At 35.6% G+C, this 11,360-nt stretch overlaps 1 protein-coding gene across 1 annotated transcript; it reads left to right on the top strand.

The window, feature by feature from the left end:
* Positions 1 to 462: 462 nt before the first annotated feature.
* Positions 463 to 10,972, top strand: LOC149794927 (ATP synthase F(0) complex subunit k, mitochondrial-like). Its single transcript, XM_089964567.1, has 3 exons — positions 463 to 583; positions 7,035 to 7,137; positions 10,724 to 10,972. The coding sequence occupies exons 2-3, from the start codon at positions 7,048 to 7,050 to the stop codon at positions 10,817 to 10,819; spliced, it is 186 nt and encodes a 61-aa protein (XP_089820693.1). The 5' UTR covers positions 463 to 583; positions 7,035 to 7,047; the 3' UTR covers positions 10,820 to 10,972.
* Positions 10,973 to 11,360: the final 388 nt, after the last annotated feature.

The following is an 11,360-nucleotide window of genomic DNA, read 5'->3' as shown; positions in this document are numbered from 1 at the left end:
AGATGCGAAACATGACAGGAGGCGAAAGATTGTGCTAAAAATTAAAATTGAAGCCTTAAAAAAGTATTAAAATCTTTAAATAAAAGAAGGAGAGTAATTCAAAAATATACATTTGGCCTATGCAGCATTTGGCCTATGTGTGAGTATCTTATTAAAGTTGGTAACCTCAGAGCTGAGTTGCCGCTGCTCGCTAAATAGAGACGCATAAAGCACATTTACGGTATTTATAGTATGGCCCTGACCATGTCTGAATCAGCCTGCCGAATCACTTTTTACAAAACTATTTACATGAATGAGGTATATTACTTTACAATGGTTGTTTAGTATTGATGACGAACGAGGGCATTGGGAATTTTAATATAATTCTTGAAAGTATATGTGGTATCTGAAAGCTTTCTTTATCGACTTTAAATTTATAACATAGACTTGCGCATGTTTTGCAGCCCGAGTACGATTCCGGATATACTTAACGGTAAACATTATTCCGGTTCTTGCAAAGCGTATATTCGTACATTATTTGGCTTCTTCCGCCTGAATTTTACAACAGAAGAAACACACATTCGACCTTACTAAACTATTTAAGGTGAGTAATGCTCCAAATTACAAATATAATCCGAATTTCTAGTTTATAGTTCCATAATTTTTATTCAAAATTGATCTCGTATTGATCTCTGTACGCAGTTTTATGTGTTTAAAGTTGTGACCTTCCAATGTCGTCGACAATGCACCGCCACAGGTAGGTAGGGCCAGGGGTACCTTTTTTGATGAGGCTACTAAATCGTAGCAGAATTGGGGTAGGAGAGAGTAGAAGATGGACATTTATGACTCGATATTTTTGATAAACTTAACAGTGATAACAAATGTTTGTAATTTTTTAATTTGTTAAAAAAATTGTATATACTGAAGAAAAAATGTGCACAGTTGTACACGGTAGTCATACAAAGTATACTCCAACGCTGTATTATCGCGGCAAACGGGATTTTCCAGTTAATTTTAGACACACGATGTCTAGCGGTTCTTTACAGATATAAAGCTGTAGTCGTTAAGGCCGCAAACATCATATAGCACAATTTACTTTAAAATGTCAATTTGAAAACATTTTTTTGTTAAAATTGATAAAGAATGAATATCACTTTTTTGTAAAGTGCATGCAGTTCCGTTGATCATCATATACAAGATTCCAGTCGAAATTGCAATACTTGCATTGACTTTGATTGCAAAATATATTCAGTGCATCATGTGATGTTTGATGATTGTAGGTCATATATTGATGGTGACTGTGTCCTTACAAGGTTAAGGTTGCAATTTCATTCCATGGTAGCCAGTATGGACCAAAATTTACAAATACAGCACTCCAAGCTTAGACATAGACCCTGATATTTTTCTGGGCTTGACCCCCAAAACATAAGGATCAGGGTTGTTGTATTATATTGTAAGACTATTGCACAAGGTAGAATGCCAAAAGTAGTCATGGTTTGCATGACCTTATGTTTTGATTTGGCAGGGTATCAGTGTTTTCCTCCAAAAAATTTCAAAACCATTTAAAATGTATTGTTTATAATTATGTTAAATGATGCATTTTTCCTCCCTGAAATCTGTTGTATTAAGTTATTTAAGTTTTCAAAATATTCTAAATGACAATCTTTTTTACAACTTAGATTGCCCCTTGCTTGGTATGTATACATATAAGAAACAAATAACACTTTATTATGTCCTAAAGTATTTGGTTTTATTTATGCTTACATATACTTATCAACCCATTTGTTAATACACTAAATTAAAAATGAATTAATATCTCTCCAGTTTTTTATTTACCCATGCATCATGCATCAAATATGCATACTTTTCCAATTTGATGCACAAAACTCGTAGCCAGTACATAAGTTGATGCACCCAAATGTTATGTTTTGCAGATTAACCATAACACAACATAAAAGTTTGATCTAACTTCTTTAATGGCTAGATTACAACTCTCCCAAACAGGGAAAACATGCGCACATCAGTTTCTTACTCTAATGGTATCATAATACATAGGGTTACAACTGATTGTGGAACCTGCAGCTGACTTTATGTGACCTGTAACTGTCACATCATTTGTAGCAACAGGATTTTAGAACCGTATGATCACCACACCCAAGAAAGAGGCAGAAAATAAACACAATTTTAAGGTGATTCTCACAAGAAACTATTTTCTGTGCACCCTTGTCATGCAATGAAGCAACAATTTCCATTCGCTCAATTGTATGCCTTGCGTTGTTCCAAGATGCTGTCAGTGTCCGACTGAAAATGGTGTCCAAGGTAAAAATTTAAATAGATTTGGACCGCGTTTAGAACCGATCAATGATAATAGCATTGTTATCGAACCAGTGGAGCCTTCATCATCCAAAGATGAGGTAATGGTTACTCGTAAGTTACAGCATAATTTTGGGTTAACTCTTTACCTTCTGCTAATGCATATATGCAACCATAAAAATAGAATTATAACCCCAGAGATGCATATACAAACTGCTAATAATACTCTCTCTGTCCCGGCTGGCTCATACATACGTTTCCGGCCAAGGGTTGGGAAACCCCAGATACCCATATACACGTTTCATATTAATGCTTTGTATTGGATGAAATTACAAACATCCCTTCTCTTTTATAATATTTAGCCAGTGAAAATAGTCCTTACATAAAATGATGAACGTATTCTGTTAGTAGTTTTACAGCATATACGCGGGAAATTCTATTGAAAACGAGATCAATGGTGACAGTAAAACAAAATGTCAACATTCATGTATTCCGATGATGATTTTAATGGAAGTTTTGAAGGATTTGAAAGTGATGATATTGATTTTAACCAGATTCAAGATGAAGTATAAGTCCTGTTTCGACACCTGACATTTCAGATTTATTTGAATCCAAGGATGAAACGCGAGACAATCAGATCTGGTCAGAACACGTGAGACCGGTAAATGTGGACGACTTTACAGCAGTTTCAGGGCCAGCATTTATTTTAGAAGAAAATGCATGGGAGATTTCTTTTTACGTGCTTCAGGCAGTATAATAAAACATTACCAAATCTGCAATAAAATAATGGGCATATTGGTGTGCAAAATAGTGGTGAGAAAAGTAATCTAATATACATTTTAAACACAGATATATTGAGATACATTTTGTTATTATAAATATGTCAGTGGCGTCGCTGGGGGGGTGCGGGGGGGGGTGCGGACCGCACCAGGTAACACCATCTCAGAGGGGTGACACCAAAATGAAAAATTGCAAATTTTACAGAGCACACACTACTCGGTCTAGTCAGATTTCATAAGCGGATAACCGATCATAGTTAAATACATGACTAGCAGGCACAGCAGTGGCCTCGCTAGGGGGATGCGGGGGGTGCGGACTGCACCTGGTGACACCATCAGAGGGGGTGACACCATAATGACATTACTAAGGATTCTGTATGGTCTGTTATGGAAGGAGGACCATGGGGGTGATACCATGAGCTATCACACTGGGTGACACCAACCCAAGTGACGCCACTGAAATATGTGAATATAAACATTGATTCCTGTGGATTATATGTACTTGTTGGTGGAAATGAGTGGCACAAAACATTAGTAAGTGTTTAAAATTTTATTTTTCATTAAATTACATAGTTTGCATGGGGCAAAATTGAATCAGAAAATGTAGACAGCATGTAAATAACTCAAGAAGTTCTCACCCAGGCAGCTATTATGATGCTCTGGGGTTCAGCCTACAGACAGCTGCTAGAAGGCAGGCTGCTTATCAGGCTTAGTAGCCAGGGCAGCAAGTACTTGCAGAAGGTAAAGAGTTAAAGGTTAAAAACATATTGCTGGCTACTTTTTCAAAAAGAAGTTAAGTCAGAGTAAAGAGTGTGACATTGAAGATGCCTTTATGTTTTGCCATATATGTGCAGAGGCAACAAAAAAAATCCATGGCCAAAATGTGCAAAAAACAATAACTTTCACAATAGTACACTGGCAAGGTATGCTCTGTTGCCAGAACAAAAACTGTTGATTGAAAGTCCACAACACCAGGCAGATTTTAATGCAGTTTTTCAAAAACATTCATCCAAACAAGACATGTCAGTGAAAGTGCTACTTAAGTGTATACATTGGCTGAGTCTAGAAGACATCCATTTTTTAAAATACAAATCTCTCCTTAATTGAATATACAACTTAACAGCTGCCATTGCATTTTGAAGAATTCCGCATTTCAGTATGACTCTGCTACTACCTGTTCAGAGTTACTAGAGAGCCAATCAAATGTTGTTGAGGATAATCTTATACGTAACCTGAAAAATTTGACATTTGTGACAGCAACGGCAGATGAAAGCACTGACATAGCCAGCAATAAGTGACTTCGCATATATTTTCAATTATATCTGATGTGAAACCATGAATAAGATTTTTAACAAATATTGAATGTTCTTATGCTTCTGGCAAGGGAATCGGCCTTTTTGGCTTTAGACACATTATATAACTAATATTTTTGTTGTGTATTTAAACAATATAATTATTTTTTGAAAACTACTGAAGACTGATCATCAGTTTGAATATGGCTCATAGGTTTGGATTTTGACTCATTGTTTTTTGCCTTTGAGTCAAATGACTTACTTGAAGCCATATGTGGATAAAACACTGCTCTCACATTCATTAATTGTTGTTGTTGTAGGGTTTAACGCCATTTTCCAGCACACGATAGGCTGTACATGGCGGCCATTATTAATGGTGGAAGAAGAACCCGGGAAAATCCAGGAAAGAACCACCGACCAACGACAAGCTACTGGCAAGCTTTCTCACATGCCCACATTAGCCGATTCCGAGTCTTGAACCCACGCAGACAGAGGTGAGATGGTAGTGATCCGTAACGGAGAGTGCTTTAGACCACTCGGCCACTCGGGGTCCCCATTCATTCATTATTCAGATAAGAATAAAAACTTAATACACAAAGGTACAGAGACAAATTACAGGTGCCATCTAGAAGACCTTGTATTGCTACTCATCCTGAATTAATAATCATGTTAACGTTTTGTTTTTTTTCTCACTAAAAGACTTCTTATGATATCAGATTGATCTGTGATGAAAGTGGTAATGATCTGTTATATACTATAGCCATGGCAGCCATTTTGAAAATCTAATTGCCACTTTTCCTGACCAGAAAGTCAGACATGAAATGACTTTATATGTATCAAGTTCATCCTAAATGAAAATGTTCTGCAATATAGCCTCCATGGCAGCCATTTGGAAAATCTTGTTATTGCTGCTCTTGGATGGTCATATCAACATGCTGCTACTAGATAGACATATTAACATTGGATTTTTCCAAAAATACTTCATATGATGTCTTGGTACTAAATTAATATGGTGATGTTACATCCATTATGGCTACTATGGCAGTCATCTTACAAACAATGTTATTGCTACTTCTAATTGGAAACTCGTATCAATGTAGGCAGTGTTTCCCTTTACGCACATTTGTGCATCAAAGATACATGTTGGCGATATCTGGTGCACACATTTTGTTGTAGTGCATATTTTTTACATAAAGGATTTGCATAATGCAATCAGGATTTATTCAATATCCAATGCATATGATGAGGGACAGCAATGTGTATACTTTGAGTTAAGCCATAGTTATGACTGAGTAGCTTCCCCATATCTCATGAGCTCTCACTTGATTTCCACTAGGCTCAGCATCACGTCCAGACAAATCTCAAAATGCTTTTTGGATATTAAAATGATCTCCAGATGAAAACAACATTGCACTGAAAATAACTAGCCAAGAAAGTGAAAGAAGCAGAACACAACAAAAAAAATGGAGAAAATAATTTCTGTAACTGGAATAAGGCACATAACATTGTGATTCACAGGGGCTGGTATCACTGCTTACAATTCAACTATCAGTCATACATTATCATCCAGGTCATTCTGTCATAACAAAGAAATCAGTAAGCTTGCAGAGACAAATGTGTTGTTTGGATTACTAAGTCAGGGTGGCCATTCTATGTTTTCTTGATTTGTAATTTTCTGCAATAAGATAAAGATTTAAAGTATAACTTAAAGATTAATCATAATTAGCCTCTGAATTTTGAATAAATGTGTTCTAGGATGAAGTACATTTTATGACTGGCAGTAAATTAATGCCATTGGTTAAAAAGATTTTTTTTGATTTTTGTATTGGTTGATATATGTTATGTGTTGGTTTATAAGACTGCTACAGAAATATGGATGCTAATAAAAGTACAACCATAAACTAAAAGAAAAATGAACTAATAAAACTACTCTAGGAATGGGCAGTGCATTTGTTCGTTAATTGTGCATGTTTGTTTATTAGTATTTGAGAGAGAGAGAAGTGCAAGTTGCAGTTTCCTATTTCAAGTTGAAAAAGTCAGATGAAATGGTATCCAGTTTGTGCTAAATGAAAATTGTGCCTATTTATGGCGTTATGGCAGCCACAGTGGCTAATTTGAAACTCTTGTCCTTCTGGAGTATCAGAGATGGTTTCAACTCTTAAATTAACACGAAGAAATGGTCTCATCTTATCATGCATCCCTGGAAATTCTTTCAGAACGTAGCATGTCAGTCTCATTGAAAGACGTGTTTCTAAATGACCATAGTTTTTTAAATGGGCTTTTGGGCGGCACATTTTCATGTACAATATGAAGGGTTATCTTGAGATGTAATAATAGGTTGCATAGACACATTATGGAGAATTGTATTGTTGAGCTATTTATATCATGGGGTTTTGTGTTTAGAAATCATGCTTCCGTATTATTTGATCACATAGAGGACTGTTGAGTCTGAAATCATGTTTCTGCATTATTTGATCATGTCGGAGGGTTTTGAATTTGAAATCATGTTTGCTGTAAGCACATTGTCGGAGTGTTTTGAATTTGAAATCATGTTTGCTGTAAGCACATTGTGATATAACAGGTATGAATAAAGAGCATTTAAAAAAAACATTTTGTGCAAGTTAGATCATGCAGCAGCACTTTACTGCAGAATTCTGTCTCATATTTGCAGATAAAATTTAACCATGGCAGGAGACTTTGTTGATGAAAAGGACCTTAACCTGAAAGGATGGCAGAGATATTTTAACTCTTACACTCTTCGAGGACGCCTTAATGTAAGTAGCAAGCATAAAAAAACTAAGCAGATTTTTAGAATTATTCAGGCTGCATTTTAGCCTAGTTTCTGCCCCTATTGACAAATAGAAAAATCACTGTATAATCTTTGGAATTTTTAATTGGTCAATTCAGACATGGAATGATTTGCAGAAAATATGTATAGTAATAAATTCTTCATCACTTTTATATTTCGAGCCCACATTAGTAGGAAGTGAGACATAGCAGTCACTTTTATGGTGTCAACATCAACAGTTTCTTACGTTGAATTTTTTTTCCATTTTCATTTCATTATATTTCCTAAATTCCTCAGCATTTTTTCACAGTTATGATAAATCATCATGAAACTAAAAGTTTATTTTGTAACATGTTCATTCACCCATTTACAGTAAGGATACAGTATCGATGAACTCAATGAATTTCAGGGTCTTTCCGTCTTTAGCAGGTCTGTCATTGGCAGATACTGCCCTAATAATAATAATGATAATAATAATAATAAATATAATAATAATAATGTGGACTTCATACTGCGCCCAATCTTTGGAAACTTTAAGCACATTATAATATTAGATAACACATAAAAATATAACAATGACAAGATTACAATAACAAACACTATGAAATAACAAAACAAGAACATCTGAAAATTAAGGAAGATCACAGTATGACGTCTTGAAGTATGTTCTTGTCGTCAGAATAGGTGAGTTTTAATTAGATCTGTGTCCTTGTGTCTAAGATCAATGGGCAGTTTGTTCCATCTGTCTGGGTCCTGGTTCACAAAAGAACATTGTCATACGACTTCATTTTAACACGGGGAATAATTTGAATACAATTGTCGGAAGAGGAGAATAAGTTTCTAGACAACGTTTACACATGTGAGGTCAGATGGTTATATTGGACTGGAGCCAGTCAGTAAAATTTAGCATAGTGAACATATTTTGTGTTTGATTGTGGATCAAATGGGTAACCAGCCTAGGTTACAGAGAGGCGAGCTTTGTACAGTTGTTTATACTCAAAGGAAAATCCAAGCATTTGTGTGTTTAACTTATCTAAGCTTCTGTTGTAGCTACCAAAACAAACCAGATAGGAGAGAATTACAATAGTCCAGACTTGAAAGTACTAAGGAAGAAACAATTGTTTTAGTGGCATTACCTGAAAAAAAATATTGTGAATGGAGCTGTTGTGTCCCAGGTCAGGAGGTAGTAGCCTACTGCCAAGCTCTTTAGCATCATGGTCATGTATGATACACTAATGTGGGTGGTATTATAGAAAGGTAGACAGATGTAGCTCTGCAATGATACCAAATAATCTGGAAGTTCTAGTTGCACTACAAAATACAGAAGGAAAAACCTAATCGTTTGTACAGGATTTTTTTTCCTCCACCCAAATTCGCCCGTGGTCAGAATCAAATTTTGTGTCTGGATTTTAGACTCTTTGACCTCAGATCTAAGGCAGATCGGTCTGAATGGCACACAGACAGGCGAATCTTTGCAAAAAGTAGGATAATTCATTTGGAATAAAGAGTGGTCTCGATACGAAAATAATGGGTCCATTAAGCAAAACAAACAAAAAACTCCAGCTTTTACCCATCTGCTCATGCGTGAGTGAAATAGGCAATGAAAAACAATGTTTCTAATACATCTAGGCATTAGGTTAACGGGAAATCTCTTGGAAGTCAATGTATTAGGATGTATTCAGAAATTGCCCCCAAAATGTGTTTCCTCCTCACATCTCAGGTGAAAACGACGAAAACCTCCATGGGTTAATGAGTTAAGTTGTCATAGGTAGTTATTGTTTATGTGTGTGATTAGGCTTTGTAATGTGGCTTTAACAGTGTTTCAGTCATATCACTATGATGTCTAGTGTGGCAGTTTATAGTGATGTCTAGCACTGGGGCAACATGCAGCAGACATGTAGCATGATGTCCCGCCCACTCACATTATCCTGACACCAGGCCGACCATGCCTACCACTAACCTCTTAATGCTGATTGCCTAGGGAGGCAGCTGTTAGTACCATTTTTGTAAGTCTTTGGTATGACTCAGGTGGGGGTTCGAACCCACGACCTCCCGCTTCTGAGACAGACACTCTAACCACTAGGCCGCCAGAGTGGTCGGTTATTGTTTATTATCACCATTCATCTTTATTAAGTTGTCACTGGTGGTTATTATTTATTATCCCCATTCATCTTTATTATTTTACGTGTTTAGACTCTTACCAAATGTAACAGTAAAGAGTGAAGACAATAAGCGTTGTAAAATTTAACAAATAATTTATTTCCCTAGTATTTTAAGTGAAAAATAAGAGAACTTATGGTTTTATGAATCAAATCCAAATTTAATCCAAGTATTTAAAAAAATAGAAGTCCTGTTACTAAAGTGTCTTAATTGAGTTTGAAACCCAGTTTTACATTCCAAATAGATTTCTATAAATGGATTTGTCCAAGAATTCTATATGAGCACTTGTATATTTCCAGGGAAAAGAGTCACATGTATTCCATAAAATAAAATTTCAAATCAAACTTGTCACAACAAAACACCTTTAAGTGTCAATGGTTTAGAGCCAGAATGCCCAAATTCTATCCAGAAAACAGTTATACACTAATTTAAGGCACAAAACAGATTCCCATAGGAGGGTCACATGGTCACCCTTCCAGAACAAAATAGAATTATTCCCAACTTCTGAAGATTAAAGCAACTTGCAAAGCTCAAGTATCATTTTGTATCAGTTCTCCACCTCTTATTGATATATGTATCAGTGTGGCAAAAGTATCAGTATATTGATCAATCATTTCACCCCTGCAAGCTTGTTAGTTACAGCATTATGCAGGTTTATGTTCATTTGAATGTATGAGGCCATCAAAAACTATAACTCGGTGGACCTTGTTTACCTGCATTCAGATTGTGCATACAGATAGAGTTTTCATATGTGAACTACAGAATAGGTGTTAATTATTGGGTCTTGAACTAGCTTTGTTAATTCTGTATTCATGCAGCCAGTATTATTTTAGTATTTCTACTCCCACAAATTAATAGACAATATTGCAATTATGTCCTTCAAGCTTATCTTTCCCCTTTAAAGTTTCAGTATTGATATGAATTTGTATTCACAAACTAAAATATGTCAACTACTGGTATCCAGGTGAACAATAGTGCTGGCTCTCCATTGTATTTCTATAACCAATAACACATAAATGTCAACTCAAAGCCAGATATTTTCCTAAATTTGTAACTAAATGTATGGTAGAAAAACAAGTAGCAAATAACAGTATATGTTTCTTAGTTGAGCAATGTAGAACAGATCACTGTAGAAATTTTTTCTTCGTAAAAACAAATGTGTACTGGAACCATCTTAGTGAAAGTTTTGTGTGCACATCTACAGTAGAGAGCATCAAGACAGCGTATGAACAGTTCTGCTAACGGCTCTCTTATGGTGTAATTTTATGCCATATCTGGCCTTGCACTGTATAGATTCAGATATCAGGTCCACTTGGTACTCTTGGTACTATTTTAAAACGTGTGTGACTATTTCCTTTTAGTCAGGACCACATGTCAACATTGCTTTGTAAACAGGTTTTCCTTTTTTTTAGTGGGTGCTAGCTACATATGGATCCATTGTTGGGATTGCTGTTCTGTACAAGGTTTTCAAGAAGAAACCAGCCGTTGAAGCACCAAAGAAACATTGATGAATGCTGAAGTTTTAGGAATCTACTAATTTGTAAACTAAAATCTCTATTTGAAATGGTATTTGTGTACAATGATCAGTTTCATGACCAGTAACAATGATTTTCTTGATTGATTAAACATCATTTATTGCACAAAAAAATTTTGTAAAGGATTGTTTTCTTTAGTTTTTTTTTTTGCATATATTACCACTGTTTTTCATGGAGTACAGCTTTTCATAGATTTCACCAATGCTTCAACCACTAATAAAGACACAACGAACTCTCTTTGAAGGCAGTAGGACCTGTTTAGCACTCTTTGAAGGCAGTAGGACCTGTTTGAGCTCTTTGATGGCAGTAGGACCCGTTTTAGCTCTCTTTGATGGCAATAGGACCTGTTTTCAGGTCTTCGATAAACCTATGAAAATGTCATTTGTTAAAATTCACAAAATCTGAAGCCCATGAAAAAAGTTTTAGTATAGTTTTAAAGACGCATTACTGACAAATGAAGTTCACTTTGTCAAGACAGTTTGTCCAATGATTATTATTTAAAACCAAAAGGGTA

Source organism: Sinohyriopsis cumingii, chromosome 7, assembly GCF_028554795.1.
Source record: "Sinohyriopsis cumingii isolate HCF-2022 chromosome 7, ASM2855479v2, whole genome shotgun sequence".
Lineage (NCBI taxonomy): Eukaryota > Metazoa > Mollusca > Bivalvia > Unionida > Unionidae > Sinohyriopsis > Sinohyriopsis cumingii.
This window is presented reverse-complemented; position numbering and strand designations above follow the sequence as displayed.

What these genes read in the sequence shown, in the direction of transcription:
- LOC149794927 (XM_089964567.1), top strand. Translation starts at nt 7,048, where the DNA reads ATGGCAGGAGACTTTGTTGATGAAAAGGACCTTAACCTGAAAGGATGG. An exon ending in CTCTTCGAGGACGCCTTAAT is followed by an intron (nt 7,138 to 10,723) that starts GTAAGTAGCAAG and finishes CCTTTTTTTTAG; the next exon opens with TGGGTGCTAGCTACATATGG.